This window comes from Epinephelus lanceolatus, chromosome 3 (assembly GCF_041903045.1).
Source record: "Epinephelus lanceolatus isolate andai-2023 chromosome 3, ASM4190304v1, whole genome shotgun sequence".
Taxonomy (NCBI): domain Eukaryota; kingdom Metazoa; phylum Chordata; class Actinopteri; order Perciformes; family Serranidae; genus Epinephelus; species Epinephelus lanceolatus.
The window spans coordinates 28,785,450-28,810,376 of NC_135736.1; the positions used below are offsets into that span (position 1 = coordinate 28,785,450).

Sequence of the window (24,927 nt, forward strand, 5' to 3'; positions counted from 1 at the left end):
GACAATTCATGTGTAGCTGCGCCCAGAGGAATGGTCCCTCCCGGCTCCCTTACAGTCAAGATGGCAACAAAGATAACAACTTTTTTTCCCATATCACCTAACTTTAGTGGATCATAACATGTCAGATACTGATTTAACTTGTCTATGGATGTCAAGCCACGACGAAGGCCAAAATGTGGCCCACGACAGACTAGGTAAGGCTTCTTGTTTTTGGCCGCGCCGATTTTCGTGTTTGCCTTTTGCTCTATGCTTTTGCTACGCAATTTTATTACTGACTTACAGTCCTTGCAAGCAGGTTAAGAGGAGCGAGGAGTCAGCAGTCAATAATTCACACACTCACACACACACAATCAAGCTCATGATCTCCTCCAGGTTTACGACTGGCGGAGATAATAATGTTATGGCCAGAAACAGCAGGAAATTCTCACATTTGAGAAACAGGACACACCAATATTTTGGCATTTTTGTTTAGAAAATTACAATTGATCAATTATCAAAAGAGTTACTGGTTCATTATCTGTCAATTCACATATTGGTTAATCCACAGCTCTAAACAGAAAGCTACTACATGCTAATAATGTGCCAATTTTGAGTAAAAAAATATCATAAACCTGGGGTGTCAGTGGCTTAGTGGTAGAGCAGGCGCCCCATGTACAAGGCTGTTGCCGCAGCGGCCCGGGTTCAACTCCAGCCTGTGGCCCTTTGCTGCATGTCACTCCCTCTCTCTCTCCCCCTCCTTCACTTGTCTGTCCTATCAAATAAAGGCTAAAAAATGCCCCAAAAAATATCTAAAATAAATAAATAAATAAATCATAAACCTTCGTGATGATCTATTTAATAATTTGCAAGGGTGGTTAAACCAGAGGCCAGCAGAAACGGTACAATCATTTTGATGACCATTTACTTTTGATGCTGGTATATGTTCACTTCATGGTTTTTGGCAGCCTTTGTGGCGTTAGTAGGAGGAGGCTGGCCTCTTAACACTGCATCAGCTGGGGTTTGGCATTGGCTGGTAATCCACAGCCTTCTGTGGGTACACCCTCCTCTCAAATAACACTGTGCTCTGGGATGCAATTAATTGCCATGTTGAGGGAAATCGCTCAGATATATCCAGATAGTGGATTTAGCGTTCCTCGCTACTCCTAGCTCTCTGTGCTAAGAACAGAGGGGCTTTAATAGAGATTTATACTGGAGAGCAGAAAATAAATTCAAACGTTGATAATGAGGTAGGCAAGAACAATTTGAACCCCAGTAGTGCTCAATTGATAGAGGAGAAAAAAAGGGGGGTTCCGCCAAGTTAAGAGGTCTAGGACAGAAAGATTAGCATTTGAAAATTCCCAATGCAGTTCAAAAATGAAAGCTAATTATGTTACAAAAATGGAAAGGAGTAGCGAGGGAAAGTATATAGAGAAAGAGGTGGAAGAAAAAAAGAGGACTGGGGAAGAAAAAAAACATCATCAAAGTTGGAGAGTGGAGATATTAAGAGGAGTGTAAGATCCTGTGTGGACTCAGTGGACCATCACATCTCCAAAAAAAAAGAGGAAAAACCAATTAATCACTATTTGGGTGTGTGTGGCTCAAGACTGTGGACGAGATGATGACTGTCAGAGGGCCGAATGACACAGCACAGAGCTCAGTGCTTTTAATGAGGTTCTTATATAACCAGTGAGTTTCATTACTAACAATTTAAAGGGGAGCACAGAAAACAGAAGCATATATGAAAAACAAAAGAGTTCATTCATACTTTTATGGGCTTTTCTGTAAAAGCCAATTTAGAATTAATTGGCTGATTAGACATAGGTAGGTTTACACTATTACACATACTTTTGAACTACTTTGGAATATGAGCGATGATTCAATGACTGAATAACTTAATTATTACAACTCTTAGCGCACAAGGTTGGTTGCAAATGTGACTCACTGGAGGAAATGTTTTTTATAGCACTGTTAACACTGTTATACATTATAACTTTAAACAGTTTTTAATGAAACAAGCCTTTACATGTGTGAGGGCACTTTTCATTCATCACACTTTACTAAACTTAATAGGCCGAATCCAAGTGACATCGCCCTAACAACAACAATCACTTCAAGGTACACAAATGGCATTTGATTTTAATTGCTGATATAGTATGTGAAATCGGCAAACTTGATTTCTATTGATGATTTCAGCAGTATATATAGCTAATCGTAGTGGTCCGACCTATTTGACATTTTTGTTGTGCCAATTTTTTATACTGTGTTGCTTTTCTAGCGTCTTTGATAAACCAAATCTACCAGCACAGAAGCTAAGCAATGAGCTGCTGTGGAGGGGGGCTGCTGTAAAACATATTTTAGCCACCTAAAAAATAAATATCAGTTTAAGTGTGTGCTTTATTCAGAATATTTTCTCTGCCTTTCCTTAAACTTTTAACAATCGAGGTAGCAGTAGACCAGCAACTCCTGTATTATGCTTAGTAAAATTGGTAAAACTTTTGTAATTGGAGTCTGGTGGTTTTGAGATAATGACAGAAAGGGCCGTCTGATGGCAAGGACAAGCTGTGAGAATCTTCTAAATATAAAGTACACTGAACTGATATTAATTTTTTAGGTGGGCCATTTTATGGGTAGGGAAAGACAAACCACTTGAGGCAGCATTTAAGCGCTGTTACATTTAATATATATGATGCAGGGATTTTCTAGCCAGAGGTTACTGTAAACAAAAACTGTGATCCAGTACTGTCTTTGTGTTTGTTTATTTTGTTATTTTTTTACTGTATATGTCCAATCGTGCACTGAAGCACTGAAGGAATGCCTCTGTGTGAAACCTGTTAGGAAAAGTGCACTGTGTTTGCTGGTTGCACTGCCTTTATGCACTGGAATAAAGTTAGATGTAATCACATATCTTATGCTCCTATGAGTTAATACTATAGCTACTGTATAGACTGGACCTGAGTTAAGATGGCTGAGGAGGGCGATGTAAAAAAAAAACACTGGCAAGCTGATGACTCCATTATAGCCAGTCTCATTAGGAACGAACACGATTCTGGATGAGGGACGCTAATGAAGGAGAATGACAGATGCTTCAGTAAAGGGATGATGATTTGGAGTAAATTACATTAGTGATGTCATTATTGTCAGCCATCATACCATCAAGACATATTGCTCAGGGGGGCAGCTCAAAAGGAAGCAGGTAAAAGAGAGGAGTTTGAGGTGTTCAGTTAAAATACATACATATATAAATATGTATACACACACACACACACACACACACACACAAATTTTACTTCACTTGACATCTAAGAAAACTAAGAATAAACACTAAACTCCTTGCTAAATTCTCTAATCAGGTCTAATCAAGTAAATATGTCAGATATGGTTTAATGCCCCCCCCCCCCCCCCGCCACTCCATTAATGTGTCCAAGATCGAACAGAAATTTGCTGGGCACAGAAAGTCACAGCCGGTCAGATCAAACTGTACTGTACCTGTTCCAGCTCCTGTATCTTGTAGTCTTTGGACTGTAGGATCTCCAACACTTTCCTGTCCTTGATCTCAGCTTTGTGTTTCTCACTATTTGAGAAAAGAAAAAAACAAATAATCATCTATAATTAGCAATGTGTTGATTGTGAAATTCTGGGTTGCTACCGGTTTAAAATAACAATTTGGCCAATAGCTGATGGATTTTTTGTTATTGTTGTTGTTGTTGTTATTTATTCCCCCCTATGTGCCAGGGACAAGAAGAAATCTTCATTATAAAAAAATAACTGAACTGTTAAAAAGTCATTCAGTCCTTCATCACACTATCTTTGAATAAGCACAAACTCAAAACATAAAAATAACAGTCCTTCAAATGAAAAACAAACAACAAAACTGCTTTAATGGCCTTTTTACAATATCTATAATACATCATAATTTTCTAATTTCTATTTCATATTGCTCTCAAAACAATACAGTTCTTCTTCCACTGTATTTTTCTTCAAGTTTATGGCCCAAAACTACATTTTATAAGATTGCAATTCAACACATCATTAGAATTTCATAATTAACCTTCACCAAACACTCATTTTTACTAAACAGAGCTTGAACGCATCATAGCGGAACTCAATGCAGCCTCCAACAGCAATAAGTCCTGGCCTCCAGCTGCTAACAGTTAACATTTACAAGCGCTCAGCCTGCTGATGTTGACACAGATTTGTCGTTCATAATATAGTGTCATCAGGGAAATGATAGGGTGCTAGTGAGTTTACTGTATGCTTCCGTCCTGAAGCATTCTGGGTAAGATCTCTGTTCGTCCCAAACACGTTTTATATTGTCACTGTGAGAACAGGATGCCGTTAGTCTTGAGCCCTGCCTTTTAGCCTGTGCAAAATTGATGTGACACAACGGAAAAGTATCGGCTGCTGCCACTGATAAATGTCTTCTTATTTGCTGATAGGCCGATGGCAGTTGACAAGGCCAATATCCAAGCTGCCTAATGGTCTACTATCAATGTGAAATTCTTTGTGCACCCGTGGTACTTGACAAATAAAGAAGATCACTTTACAGATGGGCAATTCATATTTTCTTATTTAGATGATCTTTATGAGAACTACTCTTTAAGAAAAGTATTATGTGAATATCAATGTATCAATGTATCAATGTGAATAAAAAGGAAACTGCTGCTGCAACAACTTCTCTCTCTAGCCCACGAGCACCTCTTTTATCATAATGAACTTTTAGGGAGACAAACACAAGGCATCAATTGGGGACCTGTTTGTTTCAACTGCTTTAGTCCACCAGGGGCCACCCATTCCCTCCACTCATCACTTGCTCCTTCTACACCTCCCATCTGTGCGGCCTTTTCTCTCGTCTCTTCACCTCTTCTGATCAGCCCTCTCCCCTGGCAGACACTGAAATAAGTATCTGGCGTCCCTGGAGGAGCTGGAACGCAGGCTAGCCTAGCTACATCTCCTTGTATATTGGGCTGTGTTCACCATGTCCTGAGCAACCAACCAATCACTCTACAAGATCCACACAGGAAGGGGAGGGGAGGCTGAATGGGGGTTCCCAGTGGGCACCAGCGCTTGACTGGAGTCGACACAATTACCATGTCAATATCCTCCTGCGCATTAGGTTATACAATACACATGCACTCTCTGGGTGCATGTTCCCCCTCGAGTCTCAGCGGACCAACATACTTTGATGGGTTTCCTATGGGGCTGTAAAGGAACTGAAGAGGGTGTGGAGAAGGAATGAGATGCACAGGTACTGAGGAACTCTCTGCACGCTGCTGCACTGTGTTTAACCCCTATTAAAGGTCTACTATCAACTGACAAACCTCAAAATGTACTTCATATGCAATCATGATAGGAAAAAAATCATCCTCAAAAAGGAAAAAAGTCAGTAAAACTAGTCTAAAGGCTTCGTACAACAAGTCCGTATTTTTTATCCAAAGTTGTCGCACGTTTAAAAATAACTTTGACCTCATGTTGTGTCAATCATGTTTACAAATTGACTCCAAAACTCCAAAAACCCATTAAAGTTTTCGAAACAGGTTTGATTTTCTACGTTTTTTTTCGCATCTGTCAGAAGCCTTTAGAGAATTGTTTGACCAAGAAGCAGTGAAGAAAATTTGGCGTAGCCTGCAGGACACATACATCTGCAACAGGAGGGAGAAACGGGGCGCACAGTATCATTTCGTAACTCAGATAGCTAACTTTCAACAGGTCAGATAGTGATATTCATGTGGATGGTGGTGACAAGGAGACGAATGTAATAGAGGATGAAGACTGCACGCAGAAAGAAAGAGAGAGCAACAGTGTGGAGACGGAGAGGGAGGACAGCTCAGCCCCTTCAGATAGCCATGGTGCCAAATGCAAGAGTGTCAACAGCCAGTGAGGTACCTCTGGTGGGGAGAGGCAGGGGAGCAAATATCATTTTGCCTTGTATTGTGAATTTTTGCACAAATAGAACAATAAAACACATCAGACTCAGTGCGCAAGGTTTCTGTGCAACAATTTTTATCTGATGACGGATTAAAAACACATAGAAAAAAACAAAACAGACTTTATGTGCAAAGGCCAAACAAATCTTTCATTTTAACATATGTAATTTGTAAAAACAACCATTGTTCAAACTGCAGTGATACCGGCATCAAAGATAATTTAAAGTCCAGTGTTTTTTTCTTAACAAGGAGGAATATATTTAATTTATCCGACTGTGTGCATCAGCTGTGAAAAGGCCTGAACCTCTGTTCTTTTCTGAAAGTTCCCATGCCACTGTGTTTGGTGTAGCTTAGCCACCCTGCAAAAGAGGTCATATTCAATCTCACAATTTATCCGATAAAGACAAGTATTTGGCAGGAGTGTTTCAACTGTCCAGAATGGGTGCGGCGGAGGAGGAGTGTTTTCATTAAAAGGGTTTCCATGGTTGAACTGCTAGACCGGGGATAAGAAGGCTTAAATCAGCATCTGCACCAGATTCCATCGTAACCCCAGTAGAATGGCCAAGGTGCCTTAAACACCCCTTGAACGACTTTCACACATATTTCTCTTCACTTGTGAGATAAAGGAATTTTCAGCGATTGAGCCTCTCAGGTAGCAATTTGAAATATGAATCTACTCACCGCTCAACCACCAAACTGACAGCCTGGGTCAAGTCTGGATTTGCCACTTGCAGGCGTTTCCATAGGGACCACACAAACTCCTTGTCTGCCTGTGAAAATAAAGGATTCAATGAGTCAACAGCTGTTTTTCCTAATTGAGATAAATAGCCTTTGATAAGTTTGTCTCAAAATGCAGTGAGGCCTACATGAGAAGCCACAGCACATCTCAGCTTTTCTCGCTGAAAAACAAAAAAAATAAATAGCATGCTCAATGACATTAGCATACGACAGAAGGGGTAGTCGATCAATTATTTAACTATCTTGTACAAAATAGTTTTTGATTTGGCCTGCCCTCTCTAATCACGATCCTATCTTAACAGGAATTTTCATCGCTAAGATGTGACCTTCGACTCAAGGGGAGCCAGCATTGACACTTGTCATTATGCACTATTCATGACTGGGGAGAGCTGGGATCCAAATCAAAACACAGCAGTCGAGCTTGCATTTTCTTTATTAATCAACTGCGCTCCAGATATGTTTTCCACTGCAGCTCCCAAGTAACTAGCCCCAAAGAAACTCAAAACTGATGACAGAGAGAGTCATCTTCAAGTAGAAAAACCCAGCCAGCCCCTGACACATTTCCAATTCAAATTGTCTCGCTGTTTTTTCAAACATTTTTAAGCTACATTACATTTAATGAGGGACATCTAAAAACTACATTTTCTGACATTAAAAGACAGAATTATACCAAATCGACTTAATATAAAATTATCTGATAAATTATGTTCACATCATCATAAGATAAAAGTCATCCCTCCCACTGGAATCTACTGGTCTCCAATTAGTACATGAATTTTAACCCCCTTTTCAAAAGTGTCTAATCAATTATTTACTAAAATGGCAGAAGCAGACCTTGATAAGACCATGAGCTGAACACATAAGTGGAAGGACTGTAGATCTCTGTCTCTGTATGCATCTGTGCGTAAGTGTATGTGTGTGTGTGTATACAGAGTAGGAGCAGGGTGAATGAGGATAGAGATCTCACCAAATCAGCCCTGCAATGCAGCTAACGATGAAATTAAACAGTGTGGTTGATTTGAAATAGGTGGTCTCCCTCTGCCTAGCCTTTGGCTGCCATTAGCCGTTCCACAGACAAGCGTTCAATCAGGACCCTCATCAAGACCTCTCCTCTGCCATATGTATGCTTAAAGATGCATTGCATGTGTGTTTGATGATGGCTGAATTATTCATTTTGAATCGAGACACTGAAACACCATGGGCTAAACATACCAAAGAAGCCACTGGAATTCAGCCACATTTTAATAAAATTAGCATGGTCTAGTAGGAACATTTGCAGGCCGACAGATGAGACTCTTTGTAGTTAATGGCTGTCCTGAAGTACATCTTGCCAGAGACTTAAGACATCAGTGGTATTCAAATGCCACTATTTAAATAGTACACTGTGCAACTAAAGGTTCCTATTAGATAGACAGAATCACTGATGTTCTACTCTGGAAGAGACCACCAAGGATGGCTTCAGTGTCAGTTCAATGTGGGGCAGCAGGTATACAGGACAAAAAATGACTTAAGTACCAATGAAAAAGTGAATAAGTAAATACAGGAATACACAAACATTACAGAAACACACAATAAATAATGAATAAAATAAAAATTATGCTGAAATAAATACGGAAATAAATGAATTATTGAGTAAATAAAAGTTGATGATTCAACAGAACATAAATAAAAGAATAGTTCTGCATTTCTGTGTAAGTATGTTAAAGCAGGACTGGTTAAGCCTGCTTCCTACTTTTATGTTAATGTTGTCATTCACCCATATCCGCAAAGTCTGCATAGACAAGTCCACGTGGACGTCCGTGTGCAGCCCAGTTTTCGTGACCGTGCAGAATGTACGCACAGCAAGCGCGCTGGCTGTGCTCGCTCCAGTTACAAAATATAATCACTTGTTTCACACTCCAGTCTAAGCGTTGGTGTACACACCTCTAGTCGGTTTCCAAGAAAAAGAAGTGGAAAATAGAAGAAGGAGGAGTAGAACAAGAAGAAGAAGAAGAAGAAGAAGAAGAAGAAAACAAAATGACTGTTTGTTTCTGGGATGCGGACACAGCAAGAGATTGCTGCCTTGTCTACCCTCACCCTCCATGTGCGTACAAACCCAACGGTCTTGAAACCACAGCTATGATCGAGTGAAGAGGGTGGGCTATGATCAGTTCTAGAAAATAATCCTACCAACAGGGATTACAGGGTAAATTTGCTGATTAGCATTAGCATCACTCACTTTACAGGAATCTATTTTGGCTCATACACATGGTGACTGAATAAATCACTTCTCAGTGGTGATTGTGCATCTTAATCATGTACAGGAAAAATTCACAAGGAATCACTTCAAACTGTTTAGCTTGCCTTACTGACCAATCCTACTTTAGACAGAGGTTAGGACCTCCTACCTCATTAACATACACAGATATACAGATATAAACATAGGCCAAGTTGTACAGAAATGGAGAAATTAAATATTTATTTATGTCCTGCCTAATTTTTAACAATTATTTATTGGTTTATTTCAACATTTATTATTATATCTATTCTTTTATTTATTAATGCATTTATTTTTTCTGGTTTCAGCATCTATTAATTCTTTTATAAATTCAATTCCTTTTTAATTTATTTATTCCTGTATTTACTGTCATTATTCGTCCTCCATAAGCAGGAACTGTATCACTGGTAAACTAGTAGTATCATGATGTAGTGCTTTACAACTGAAAGAGACATTTAACACACAAATGTTACAGTGTAGAGGTGCTGTGACTCAGTTCGATCCACGGCTCCTCTTGTCCACATGTTGAAGTATACTGAACTTCAAATTGCTCCTGGTGCGACAGTGCATTTAAAAATCTGTACAGTAACCTCAGCCACCAGTGTGTGAATGTGACTCTGTGATGTAAAAGTGCTTTGAGTGGTCAGAAGACTAGAAGGGCGCTAAACAAGTGCAGGTCCATCCATCTGTTATTGGCTTGTCAAAATGTTTACAGGACGAAGGTCTACTCAGTGCTATTAACAGATAAGTGATGCACAATTGCTGTTATTTTTTTGTGGGTTGTTAGGTGAGCAAACACCCCTAATGATAAAAAATCTTTGCGTAATAGGTCACCGGAAACACCTTTGGAAACATGTAAGTGGAAAAAAAAGACATGTGATTTTTCGTTTTTTGATTATAAAATGTAAAAAAGGGCTCACATTACGCACATGATTGTAATTGGTGTTTTTTTAGTGGTTCTACAGTATTTAGCTGACAATTATTCATACTCTGGACAGTGAATTGGAAGCAAATGCATGAAGTTTTATGGTTTATTGAATTCCAGAGGTGCATGCATGGATCTGCACCACTATAGAAGTTTGTAAGGGTGCCTTGTGTCTGGAGGTATGGAGGTGTCAAACTTCTTCAACCACAACAAATGTTCCTGCCCCATGTGTCAGGTGGTACCTATAGTCTAATAAAAACTCAGGTGTAACACATCATCTGCTGAACCCCACAGCTGTCTACCTACCTGTGCAGCAAGGTATGTGAATATGCAAAGTGAGAAATGCTGGGCTAAGTTCACTGATGTTATTAGGCACCACCTGGTGGTGAGTATGCAAGGACAGCCTCCCTCAATCACTGACTCACAAAGTGGATATAAAAGGTTCTCATATCTGCTCATGAGCAGTTTCTGTGTCTATGGGTTTGTATTTATCTGAATAAAAAGAAAACAGGGGGTCAGTTTATTCAAATGTACTCTGGAAACAGATATGTGTTGCACAATGTTTACTGTCTGCTGGAAATTCAATAAAGTGTAGTCATTTACAAACTTTTGCAGCTTAACAGTAGTTACAGCTAAACAATTAAAATATGCTTTACACAATTTAGTAAAATCAATTAACCTTTAAATAATACCTAACTTAATGATAGTAGATATGCTTTTCTGTAAACTGCTCGTCATAAACCTTAAAACCATTCATGCTTTAGGACTTCAAATTAGTGAAGTTAAAACAAAACAGCTGACAATGTACTGTCCTGCAGGCACTGTTATCTCCCTTATTATTTTAATTATCTTACACAATCTAATAATGTGAGTAGTCACTGTCTCATAGAAATGACAAACACAAAAAAGCTTTGTACAGGATGTACTGCAAAGCAAGAGGTGCTGGCAACTGCTAAATGTACATGTAGTCTAATAAATAGATCACAAACGTTTGCTGTAGTGACTGCATACTCAGCCCATTAAAATATATGATCAAGAATCTTTTTTACACTGGTAAGAGCAACATATTTCTGTCCTTGCTCATAAAAAGCTCATATATGTGAATGTAACAGTTCATGTACTATTTTCAACTTGTCAGCAACAGCTGCTTGAACTTACTGTCATCATTTCACTCAATAAATTTCACTACTTTAGAGCAAAGTCATGTTATAAGGAAGCAAGCCTTAACCATTTGTGTTCCCTATAAAACATATTCTTCAGATAAAAGATACCACTTACACTCTAGCAGTGTGTTCACATCTTTAGAATACACTTTCATACATACCTGACATTGCATTAACTCATCTGATAAACACTTCACTTGCTCCTCCAACACAAGGACACGAGAGTCGTCTTCGGAGGACATTTTGGAGACTGAAAATAAAGCAAATTAACAACTGAGATCAGTTTGGATACTTGGGGATAAAAAGATTACACAGTTATCAGCATGTAAGCCCCTTCGTGTTCGGCGTTTACACTGTAGTCTGGAATCGAGTCAATCCTTTTGAAAGCAATATCGACAGGTGATTTGTACTTTAAATCTGACGTTAGCTAACATGGCTTCACTTAACGTTAACTTACATGTCTTCAGCACACTCGCTGGGTGACACATTCAAGCTCACAGGACGCCTTTCAAGAGAAATGTACACAGTTTGTCTCTTACCCGTTTCGATAACTTGTTAACCAGGCAGATATCGACACTGTAGAAGAAGCCTTACAGCAGCAGCGCTACTGTAGCTATCTTAGCTAACGTTAGCCACTGAACAAACATTGATATTTTCTGCTTCTTATTTGCTGTTGACAGCCTTCCGCTTTATGTCATAACAACGACACTGCGTGCTTCAACGGAAGAGTCTCAGCAAAGACGTTACGGTATCCATTAAAAGTAATATTTGTAGTCTTATCTACAAAGACAAACAAACTTCCTCTGTGAGTCACACCGTTGTCAATAACTACCAGAACGCTTTCCTTCTTTCAAACGAGCCCGCTGTTTTCCGTTTCTGTCCCTCTCTGGCTGGTCCCTCAGCGTCGCGCGACATTTTACGACAGGTACAGTAGACGTACGGCAGAGCCATACGAATGAGAGTGCAGTGGTTCACCAAAGCGGGTACAGGAACCATGAGGAGTCCTTATTTTTGTTTCAAGTGGTCCTTTCATACTTTTTACACCCTTTATGTTTTAATATTTATTTATTTATTATTTTTATTTATTCATTTCTTTATTTTACCATCCTACAACCCAATCTTATGTACAAGATTAGCCCATTAACCTTTGGACCCCTTGGATATAACAGTTGACAGACCAAAATTAACCTTACAATAATTATTAGAATGCTATTATTATTTTTCTAATTATTATTATTATTGTTGTTGTTATTTATATTTTTAGTAGTAGTAGTAGTAGTAGTATTAGCAGCAGCACAATAATGAAAGTAATAAGAAGAAGAAGAAGACCAACAACAATACCAGTAATAATAATTATTATTATTGTTGTTGTTGTTGTTGTTTTTATTGTCATTATTAATTCTATGATTAGAGTTACAGTTGGCTAAATTATTGGACAATAGCAGCCTAAAGGCCTAACAATATTTCAGCCACAAAAAAGCATTAATTATACAGGAAGCATTAAAAAATTATATGAATTGTGTGCAGATATGGTTTGATGTCATTTAACACCACACCAGTGACTGTTTTATAAGGAGAACTTGACATAAAATCACCCTCCTTCAATCAGACCATGTCTCTCACTCTGCTCTCATCAGAAGCACATTTTTGCTGATCAAGACCAACTTTGAGCAATGATTAAGATCAAGTCCAAACCGTGGGTCAAATCTACTTATATGTGAAAGAATTCTTAATCATCTACTGCTGTGGATGGAGAATATGCTACAGTAGGCTGTGTGCAGTAGTTCATTTATTTGTTTCCTCTCCCCTACTTTTCACTTTTAGGCCATATCAGGGCACAACTAACAGAGGCAACATTTCCAGTAAAAGACAGGCCGTGTTGGCTGTTGGCAAGCTTTTCAGGATCTTAAATCTACCTAATTTATATGTTTATGGAATTAGTATCAGGAAAATATCAAATTTATGAAGTATCAAACTAATTTGCATAATTGTAGAGTTTTTACAGAGCACATTTTGACATCTCACAGGAAAAGCACAGGTGTAAATAATATGATTAATGATGGGTAAAGTCCCTTTCCCATTCCACTCCAACACCCATGGATGGATTACTGAGTGGGCCTATAGGACACAGGCCTAGGGCCCAAAGTGTCGGTGCCCCGCTGGCCTACACCCAGGGGCGGAAATCCCGGGGGGGACAGGGGGGACATGACTCCCCCTTCAATAAAGCTGTACCCCCCTAGAATAATTTGAGACACAATTAATAATTTTTGAACAATGCAGTAGTATTTATTAAAAGCACAATGTAAGCGGTGCTCATTATAATCGCGCAATAATGTGCTATTTAAATCTTAAAAGATTAAGTCCCCTCCTCCCATTCCTAGTAGTGGTATATCCCACACTCTTTCCAACGGGCGGGGCTAGCAGCCGTTAGTACTTGGCAGCAGTTGCAGTGTGTGGCTGGACCCGGCTGCCCACATCGCGCGGTGTAACTTTAACAGTTTAACTTACACAAGTTACAACACATCCCATTTACTGTTACAACAAGCCCCAGGCCCAGGCTGATAATATAAACTGTCTGCAACATTTCTCCTGCATTGTTCAAAAGCCAGAGTTTAGTGATAGTCAGAGAGGACAGGAGAGAAAGAAGAGGGAGAGGACAGGACAAGAGCAGTCAGTGACGGAGCGACTCGTAGTTAATATCTGTAGGCTCTCGACCTGTCAGTGAGACAAACATGACAGACTGCAGTTTAACTGACAAGGAGTGGTCATTACGCGTGATTATTATGCACGGTTTTGAGGTGCACAGCGGCAGATCTCACAGCACCACGCACGGCGCACCTGACTGTTGTTGTTGTGTACATGTTAATTTGATTTCAATCATTTTGTTTTAAATCTGGACATGTGCAGGTGGACTCAGCCAGTGCTAAGAAAGGTCCTATGCCTGCCTGTTGGAGAGATAGAGAAAAGATTAAAGCGTCAAATTGCGGTAAAAGATGTTGTATAAAAGACAGGCTACAACTTTTTTTCCTTGTCCCCCCTGGAATTATTCTCTAAAATTTTACTGTTTATTGTCCCCCCCAACTATGAAATGGGATTTTCGCCCCTGCCTACACCAGCAAAATGTAACTCAAATTAACACATGAGAGACTAAGGCTGACCACAAAGAGATGCAAAGGAACTGCAAAGAGACAGAAAATAACTGCATATACAGGCAAAACAAAGATATAGAGACACAAAAGGACCAAAAAAAAGGACACAAAATTACCTCAAAAAGACAACAATGACCCCAAAGAGACACAAAACAACAGTACAGAGACACAAAGATGCATAATGACTTCAGAGCAAAACAAAACAACAAAAAAATAGGCGAAACCACCAAAAAGCTTGTGTGTCTTGCTCCTACGTAGGAGAGGTGGTGGGGCCTTTTGCATCTCTGTGCCCAGGGGCCCACTGTCTCATAATCTGCCCATGGTAACACCTGTGCTTTCCCTGCTAGGGCAAGTCAAAATGCTTAAAAGGCCAGTGGAGATCAAGTCCTCTCCAAACATTTTTATTAGGGCACATTTCAAACACTGGATAAGGCCTATTTACAATGTAACAAAATAATTAATGCAATTAGTTTTTAGTATTCTGCAAAATGAATAAATACCATAACGTTCTGATTTATTGTTTGTCGTAAAATCTGATTTAAACTAAAACTGCACTTGCATCTTTAAAGGTAATAAAATAAAACAATCAATTAAAAACATTTAAATAACTTATAAAATCTATGCTCTATAGGATATTAAAGCAGTTTTCTGGGCTTTGACGAGGACACGGTACTTTTCAAGAAGAAGACAAATAAGACTATATACAATATGTCACATCCATATTTTATTTATACAGAGCCTTTAAGTAACAGTAGTGTAACTGAATATCAAAGGCAGAATAATGAAATGTCACAGAAGTCATTAGAAAGACACCACAATGTGTCAAACTGCAGTAGCATTAATAGAAAATGGAAATATATCAGTGTTAGAGAGAGGTGTAGCTTTTGTGCTGTTACACACACACACACACACAGAATACATAGATTGAGGGTTCCCCTGTGTCTGTGAGTGCTGTTTTACAAGGCTGTAAATCCCTGCTGTTATATCAACGCTCAACACACGAATGACGGCGGAGAGAAATGACACTGAGATATGATATTGATCTTTACATAGCAGTTTATGTTTAAAATGTTGTTTTTATTTTAATAGACACTCTTAAACCTCACCCCTGTTGATATTTGCGTGGTTTTATATCCTTTTAATGATCGTCTGTGAGGTCAAAGACATTATGCACGGTGCATTTTGAATCTCTGAATTCATAGTGGGAGCTTTGAGAGCTCAATGCAAGCAAAGGGAGAGTGAACAAAGACACGAGTTTGACATCTGTTTCACTGGTGAGACAAGACAACTCCATATTGTGTGGCTAATGTACTTAAGTGTCCAGCCAGATTTGGAGCACAGGGTGAGAGAGGAAAATGAAGAAATATGAGGACTGGCACTCCTCTTCAGTCAGACAAATGTTGGTTCATCTGCTCACTGCTTTCACACACACACACACACACACACACACACACACACACACACACACACACACACACACACACACACAAAGAAAAGATGCAATTGACTTAGCATGATTAGGCTGTTCCCTGACCCACGAACACTGCCTCTCATTAAGATCCTCATTTGCGGAACAATTTTAGAGGCAGTAGACTGGTACATAATGCGCAACATCTGCCTGCCCCCTGTGTCTTGTTCAGATGCACAAACTGACACATGGTATCTATGAGCCTCTCCCCCTCCCTCATCATGAGAAATGACCATCATACATTTGCAACAGGGTTTTGAGTCTGGTCCCTGCAGTTGCATCTTCATCTCCAGGTCATCTACAAATTCAAAATATGTTTGTTACCAGTGCTGGACGGAGCACATCTGGTGCCCTAGGCGAGCTTCCCCAGGTACATCCCTAATCCTCCCTCACAAAAACAACAACAACATTTTTTATGTTTATTGTAGCTTATTTACTTCAAACAGGAACAAATGAACAACTTAGTAAACAAACAATAATAATGGTCGACCTTCAACTGGTTCTCCGCCATCTCCAGTCTAAAAACAGAAAAATTCAGATTTTTGTGATCATGGTACTCTGTTTGAATAACATACTGTAAAAGAATATTGTATTTGCAAATTTTGTCATCTTTTTTCTCTTTTTTACACTGTGCCCCAGATGGCTTTTGCCTTTTTATCTTCTCGTACACTAAGGGTGCTTTCACACCTGCCCTGTTTGGTTCGGTTCAGTCGAATTGACGTTCGTTTGCCCCCTAAGTGCGGTTCGTTTGGGCAAGTGTAAACACAGCAGTTGCACTGGGGTGCGCACCAAAACAACTGGACTGAGACCTTCTTGAAGTGGTGGTCTTGGTTTGGATGCAAAAGAACTCTGGTGCGGTTCATTTGTGGTGAGAACGTGTTCCAACCTCGATCTGAACCAACTGCAGTCACATGACACATTGTTTGGGTTAAACATGAGCATGTTACAGTCCTGGGGAATATTAATGTGCACCTCCTCCTGTACTGCCTTAATATGCACATTCAGCACATCCAATGCATCAACACATTGTTTTCTAGTTGGAGCCGCGCCTCGTTTTCAAACTGTATGGTTTGACTAAAATCAACAATGACAGCAATATAGTCCACGATGACCAGCGCTAAAATCAACCTGCGTAGTTGTCCCTCCATTGTGACATTAGAAAGTGTCACATTTATCTTGCAAGTGTACTGTTCTTCAACGTTTTGTTTACTTCCTGGATTATTCCCACATGGGAATTCTGACCAATCAAGAGCAGCTTTCTAACGCAAGGCATTTTATCTGCTCCGCTTGTAAATGCTGCCACGAGAACACGAACCAACTCTAGGCAATTATACAACTTTGCTACACAATTAGTCCCTGATTTGGACCAAAGCAGCGAACTCTAGGTCTGAAAGCACTCTGATTCGCTCCACGTACACTCTACTCCATCATACCCATCAATTCTCTGCGTTTTGACTGTAATGATCTGATGCACACATTGAGGTAACTGCATTGCCAGGAGTAGAGGTGGTACCCCTACAGACTGACTGCTAGCATTAGATGCTTAGACCATTTTTCTCTTAAGTTCAGTTTTTTTTAGCCCCTCTGGGTGGCTGCCTATGTCACCTATAGGAAAATCTGCCCCTATCTATTAGAAAACAAAACCAGCCAGTGCCAAAATATCAGATACAGTTTCTGTTATAAGAAACCTTGAGTCTGATTAATTAAGAGGCAGCTCATATGGCAAAATGCAGTCCATAGAAAGTTAAATTAACAGAATTCTCTCAGAGGAAGCTGGTAACTCAAAGGGATCATCTTCTAACTATCCCTTCTTTCATCATCAAATGCGTATAATTTGGCCCCAGACACTTCCAGTTGCTTGCATGTTCTACACAGGCATGTTCCACCATGTTTTGACAGTGCCTGCTGCTCTCTCCTGTGTCTGGGGCAGCCCGCATTTCCCTCTTTTAAGTGTTTGTTGTCTGTCCCACTAATGACAGATTAATCCAGATCTGAGAGCGTTTTAGGCACATAAAAGGCAGATTGCAGCTAAGCGCTCTTTCATATCACCAGTGACGTTCCTCCTGCATTCACACACTTGCTTCAACCTCTGTCATTTTTTGATTTCACTCCTTTTATCCAAAATGTTTTATTGGATGTATGCAACAGATTACAAATCAAAAAGAGAAAATACTCACTATAAAAAGCATGTAGACTCTGTGCACAAGCCTTTGTGCTAGTTATAGTGACTCATAGTGGCAAGCTGGTGGCCCTGTGATTAATGCACTTTCATATATGATAGCAACATCCCAGTTTAATTCTGCCTCTAGCTTTCTAGGTGTTTTCTGTCTTTATGCACACTATTACTATCTAATTTAGAAAAAATGTGCAGTGGCAAAAGATCCAGCAAATGGATTCATTTTCTCATTGTACCTTACAATCAAATACACACATGGGATAGGTTGATGAAGTAATTTTTGTCCTGTCTTAGTATTTATTTTGTCTATTTGACCATGAACCTGTTTCTGGGGGCCAAATTATATACAAACAATAACTTGGGCAAACAATGCGCACCACAGATAAGTGTCACGGAGATCAAACACTCTACAAACTCTCCACAAAATCACACAACAGGCTTCTTCAAGTTAGTTTTCATAATTTTCCCCCATTTTGTAATCAAATGTAATAATTATATGTTGCAGAAGTATTGACATTTGGCTCTACTTTCTTCAAAGAACACAGTGTTAAGAAATGTATGAAAAGAAAAATGGAAAGGTCTTAATTTGCTGATATTAAGTAGTCCATAGCTGCTGTAAGAGGCACCTGCTGCAATAATAATAATACATATTGAGAGTATCCAAGGCTACGTTCAATAAACTTTTCATTTCAGCTTTTATTTTGATAACACCTTTAATTAACCTGCTGTAGAATCGGTCCCTACATATGAAATGAAGCATGAATGAAGGAGGACTCTTTAATTGAACACTCGATCATTAGCGTGTCTCCTGGCAGTCGTTGGAATTGTGGGTTTGTGACAGAAAAGAGACTCGCAAGATTTATACTCATTTTAAGTTTAAATGAGATCTCAGAGGATTGATATTATCTGTTGATATGAATCACAGTTGAAAAGATATTTTCTTTGCAAATCGCAGTTATGATCTGTGGGGTGTTTGCAGAGAGACGGTCAAGTGATTAAACTTGCTCATGTGATTGAAACAGACTAATTTTCTTGTCGTAATGAATATCTCTTATAACAGTAGTTCACATGTGGAATACTGGGCACACATGGATTAAATGCCATTTTCTTTGTTCATGGGAGTATGTGCCCTCCTCATGAGGGCGTAGGTTTCATTTCAACATTGGGGGTGGGGGGAGACACATATGAAACGAGTGATTTGGGGGTCCTTCGCAAGAAAATTGTGAGAATCAAACACTGAACTTCCTGGGGCGTCGGTGGCTTAGTGGTAGAGCAGGCGCCTCACGTACAAGGCTGTTGCCGCAGCAGCCCGGGTTCGAGTCCAGCCTGTAGCCCTTTGCTACATGTCATCCCCTCTCTCTCTCCCCCTTTCACACTTAACTGTCCTGTCCATTAAAGGCAACATATGCCCAAAAAAAAATCTTTAAAAAAAAAAACAACACTGAATTTCCTGCACTGTGGTGAATTTTTATGCACAAATTTGCGCCTGTTCTGCATCATTTTATGGTGTAAATGATTTTTTTTTTCAAAGTAAAAGCCCTCTGCTACCTTTATTTTTTACAGGGGGAGGAAAATGCCCATGTTTTCAATATTGAGATGAATGTGTCCCTTGCGCCCTCCATCCCCAAAGTAACATACAGTGTCACTTAAACTGGGTAGCATCATCTAACTTTATGACTGATTCAGATGCATAGCTGCAACTGTAAACAACACAGTACCTGATGCAAACCGACCCTTGTTTGAAGTTGTCTTTGTGGGCCTCTCCCGTCTAATTGTCCAACTGTTAAAATGTAAGGAGCCACCTCTCGAAACAAGACAGCTCTTGCATTGACAATCCCAATAAGCATGCTTGTCTCACTTCTGTTCTGCCTCAGTGGAGTCACCGGGAAGTTCAAGTGCTAGGCAGCATTTAATCTACCAGGGGAAGAAGTGACACAGAACTGTGATCATGCAAATGCACCTGCATGAAAAATTCAAGAACCAAATGACAAGCCCTGGTGTGCCGATGCTGACAGAGGAAGGAAGAAAGGCACATCCCCGGGAAAAACATGGCACTCCATGGAGAATTGTGAAAGCACAGTCTCCGCCTGCCGCCTCAGGTAAGTGGGGATATTGTCTGCATTAATGTGGCCTAGCTTTGATGCTTAGGGAGGAAAGAACCTGAGAACTGCGGGAGATGACAATAGATACTAAAGAGTCACAAGTCCCCAGCTTTAAAGGAACATTGATTGTACAAATGCCAGTTGGGATGTGAAACCTGCACGGTGTTTAGTGGAAACATCACTCCCCCCCTGCATGGAAATGAGACAGGCTCCAACATGTGAGTTACAATAAGTCTTTGAACACAGTCACTTTGTAGAGAGGCAGATGACTCCATTTGTTGAGTGTCATCTAATGTTTTCTTATTGAATAAGATAAGATAATAAGTTGTTATCACACTGGCTGCCTTTTGAAATTGAAATTGGCCATGACAAACCTTGTAATTGCTCACTAAATTCATGTTCAATTGCTGACATTTTAAATCTTGTTTGTTCATTTCTATTCAAGCAGTGCCCTGAGGAGGGATATTATATCTCTTGCTGGAGTCTGTGGGAGAATTATCAGCCACTCTTGACCTCAAGCATGAGCCATCCTCATGCTGAATCCTGTGAGACCTTGGATTGCCTTACAAAACCCCAGGACAGAGAAACCATTGATTAGCACTTCTTTTCTCTTTTTTCAGCCTTTAGATGTACAATATCTGTGCACCTAAACCAGACAGTTCTAGCTCAAAACTTTCCTTCATCACAGACCATAGACTCTGTCTTTGCCATCATGTGCATTCCTGTATGCATGTGATGTCGCTGACCTTGCGCATGTCTCCTCCCCACATGCTGCGTGCACAAGCTCCCCTGTTCATGTCCTAACCCTAGCCCCAATGAGATGGCGTGGACCTCTGTTTGACTCCCATCTGATGACCTTCTGGTCCTATTCTCAACAGACAAGAGCGCTCATAAAGGAGGAATTGATCCACACAAGACCCACCTCTTAGAGGCCGCAGCATGTGTGTGTGTGTGTGCATCCATGGTGCCGTGAACTTCGGGGGCCACGCTCACTCATGGCTTACCCAACTAGTGTGCCATCCCAACCCCGGTTAGCTCCCTCCGGATGTGTGGGAACAAGGAGTCAGGCTATTTCCCTTGGGGCTCCTACAAGAGAGCTTGTCCTTTGCTTGGTGAAAGGGTAAATTAAGGTGGTGAGGTTGTATTTAAGTTCATATTTCCCTTGTGTATGAGAGAGGAGACCAAGGACATGGGACATTGATCGCCCTGAGTAAATGTTGTCCAGTCGGAAAAACAGCTTTGAGATGAGAGAAGTATTGGTCGTATTTCCAACACCTGTGCTTCCTTCTCTATGAGTTGGGTGAGATCAAATTAAAGTTGCTTACTAAATCTTTTGCCCCTTTTATTATTAAATGGTAAGTTATGTTTTTTCTTATCCAAATTGAGGGTCATAGAATAAGGGGCATTGAGGGAAATGATTTTGGGCCACAAAAAAAACAAGAAACACAAGAAATGTACACTTCCTGCCCGTTACATGCATAAACTTTTTTTTTCAAAATAAGCTGACAACCTTGTTTAAATATGTTTTCTAGTTGATTTCCTTTGGTTTAAGCATCAAAAGCAGGTGGTTAGGTTTAAAAAAATTATTATACTTTGGCTTAAGATTCACACAGGAACCAAACAGCAGCCTCCCAGGCGTGTGTGACTCATTGAACGCCTCTCCCACCTTCCCTATAAAGACTTTCTTGCTGTTACGGTAGTTGCTGACGGCATTACAAACTGCCACCGATCGGTGTATCATACTGCTGCGAAGAGTGCCTCTCTGCGTCTGTGTCTGACGCTGGCATCCACTGACAAAGTGACAGCATTTGACACCTTAGATTGTTGCCTGCTGCCTCAAAACTGATGCACCTGGTGTGTATCATACCGCTGCGAAAGGTGCCTCTGTGCGTCAGTCTCTGATGCCGAAATCCCTGACAAAGTGGCGGCATTTGATGAGTTGGGAGTGAGGACAGGCTGAAATAAACTTGATGATGGTAGCAAATTAGTTATCTAAAAGAAAATTCCAGGTTACCACAAATGTGACATTTATCTGGAATCAGAAATGTCACATCACTGGTGTTAATAGCATAGGTGTATGAGGGGTCGCGGTGGACACGTTCCCCTCATATTTTGAACATGTGCATTTCTCACCATAAAAATGTAAAAGTAGCAAGGACTTTAATTTTGACATAGTCTCGCCACCAGACAATCAGAGATCTCCAGCTTCTGATAGTCTGGGGACACTCCTTTCTAAAGTGTGTTTAACACACCGGCAAAAACGGCCAGCAACAAAGCAACGCCTCTTGCATTTTTGAAAAGGACATGCCTTCTCGGAAATGTGCGCTCCCCCTTTTCTTGTCCGCAAGGAAACAAACACACAGAGAGCTTGAAAATGGATGCCGAGAGATTTAACTCTGTTTTATCAAACGTGTGCTCAGTCCACAAGATTGTGGAAATGAAGGACTTCCAGCGACTTGAGCCATTTTGTACCGCTACACGTGTTTCTAGTGGGACTATGTTTACGAGCACAAGAGTTCAGCGAGCCACCGAAGGACCACTCTGCGGATATAGGGAGTTTTTTTAAACTCTGAAATTGTATCCGCCCATCTAAACACAAAATCAGGGAGAAAGTCATCAGTCTTTAGTCAAGCAAAGCGTCTAAAGACTGACTTGTGAGTCTAATTTTGACAAAATTAAAGACAATGACACCATAAACTGATGCAGAAAAGGCCCAAATTGATGCATAAAAAAATCCCTTTCATCATAAATGTGTCCCCCAAAAACTAAACCTACGCACTTGGGTAATAGAAATAGTAAAGAAACACCCTTCGAGCCATCAGCAGCCTCCTGATTTGTGAAGACAACTTACAGTGTGAGCCAGCCCTTTGAGAAGTCTCAACAGTTCTCGGGATGGTCAAACTGACCTTTCTGGACCGGTCTATGCTTTGGTAGTGACTGGAACTTAATGAACAGGAGGACCTCTGTGGATTTGATGGATGTGCGAGGGTGGTGCAGCAGCTGATGGCCTTCCCAGGAGGTGGAACACTTCAGTAGCAGGTTCAATAGCTCATTATCAGCGGTCCCGCTGGATAATTAGTGAACAGTGGGATTCTGTCACAGGGACAAATAAACATGTACTCTCCTTCTCTATCAAGCTGCCTTTTCTGGTTACTTGTACAGTCTACATTTAATGTCAGTGTCCAGTGACTTCAATGCCAGGCTGGCACACAGTACAGTCTATCTAATACTGGTACCAGTAATAACCCCAATGTTTTTGTTTGTTCATGCTGTTTGTTTTTTGTAAAGACTTAGCACGACAATGTGTACTGTGTGTGACATTTTACAGTTGAAAAAAAACAACAACAGTGTTCTGTTAGACAAACTAGGCTATGTGAACAGTGTCTGTGCAGGGTGTGTTCAGCCGTATTTTGGGCATTTTTGTACTACAGCTTCTTGTTTTCTATTGGCCAACATACACACTAACAGGCATACACATTTCTGATAAGCAAATATCACCAAATTATTAGCTATATTAGATAATGCAATGCTCCATTCATTTTTATTGGACATTTGATAAATTACAGGTGCAGTGTGTAATGCCTGGCCACATGCTCCGAAGAAATACAATCTAAATTTACAGTTATCAATTATTTAAAAAAGCCAAATATTAACGAACAGCTGGGCAAGAAAATGTTAAATTTGACCGATTTGCTGAAACTGTGAGAGCTGGTCAAAATAACACTACTATTTTATAATCTTCTATTATAGTGTCAGCCTGTAGTTTACGTTACATCTTGCTTTGCTCAGTTTTTGTAAGATCATAAGAGCAAGAAAACAGCCACATATCGACAACATTTAGAATGTTTTTAGTGCAATTTGTGTTGTTATTAGTTGCATACGTTTCACTTTAAGAGAAATGTCTTAAGTTCAGCATCAAACCTCAGGTGTTTCATTTATAAACATTGCTGACACACAAAATGAAGCCTGAAAGAGGCGTACGCTACTTCCCACACAAAAGTTATGATCTATAAAAGCAGACTTGATGGCAGAAACATTGAACCATGCTTCCAAACATTTTGGAGACGGGAAATTGACGATGCAGATGTTGAGGTGGAAGCCTGAACGTAGGAACTGTCGAATATTTTTTTTGGGGCACACCATTTTTGGCTTCTGTACATACGCTTTTAGTATGGATCCTACGCTCTGCTTTGTAAATGAGACCCCAGGCCTTCACTTCTTTTTTGTTGCAAACATGATGTCTTGTCAGGAGCAGGTGGTTGTGTTTACTGCACCACTAACCTGGGGCTGTACTCCACTTCTTCAATAACTCACTATTGCCTCTTGTGGTACAAGTGGTGTTACAAGACAGGATGGGCTGGGACTAGCTGGTTAAATTGACTTGCAAATACGATACCATATACTTTATTTTTCTCGTAGGGAAATTCGCCTTGAACTCAGGAGCTGCCTTACAATGACAGTCCAGAGCAAATGAAGCATACACCATAAAAACATAAAAACACATACTATACCTAACAGTAATGCACATAAGCCATTCATGTATTGCACATAACACCAGCCACACAACAGAGCACCATGAGCAACCATAAGCACCAAATGGTAAATGGATTTACATTTGTAAAGCACCTCTCTGGTCTTCCAACCACTCAAAGTGCTTTTACACTATGCCACAATTACCCATTCACACACTGGTGGCTGAGGCTACCATTCACATGCACTCACAGCAATTTGGGGTTCAGTATCTTAGAGCTCAAGGATACTTCACCACGCAGACTGGAGGAGCCAGAGACTGAACTGCCAATCTTCCGGTTAGTGGACAACCAACTCTACTTCCTGAACCACAACCACCCTGGTTAGCATACTGATTTCAGTGGACATCTCTACAACACAATACATAGATGTCTTTGACATAACGACAACCTGTTTTACCTACTTTACACTGTGTTGAGAATGTAGATTGATTTTTGAATGTTTAAAACTAAAATTCTGACCATATCTCAAACAATGTACCTCTAATCAATTTCTTTTTTTTTTCTTGTGCCATAA

At 40.1% G+C, this 24,927-nt stretch overlaps 1 protein-coding gene across 2 annotated transcripts in view; it reads right to left on the minus strand.

The window, feature by feature from the left end:
• The window catches only part of cntln (centlein, centrosomal protein), a 118,027-nt gene extending 106,153 nt beyond the window's left edge, over positions 1-11,874 (minus strand). The window contains exons 1-4 of one of the 2 annotated variants that reach the window (XM_033623179.2): positions 11,526-11,874; positions 11,148-11,236; positions 6,585-6,673; positions 3,466-3,550 (exon numbers count right to left, since the gene is read on the minus strand). In XM_033623179.2, coding sequence (XP_033479070.2) covers positions 3,466-3,550; positions 6,585-6,673; positions 11,148-11,228 — 255 coding nt within the window. In that variant the 5' untranslated portion in view covers positions 11,229-11,236; positions 11,526-11,874. Of the gene's footprint in view, positions 1-3,465; positions 3,551-6,584; positions 6,674-11,147; positions 11,237-11,525 lie in introns of those variants that run through there. The other variant, XM_078166220.1, reaches the window with a different exon arrangement.
• Positions 11,875-24,927: the final 13,053 nt, after the last annotated feature.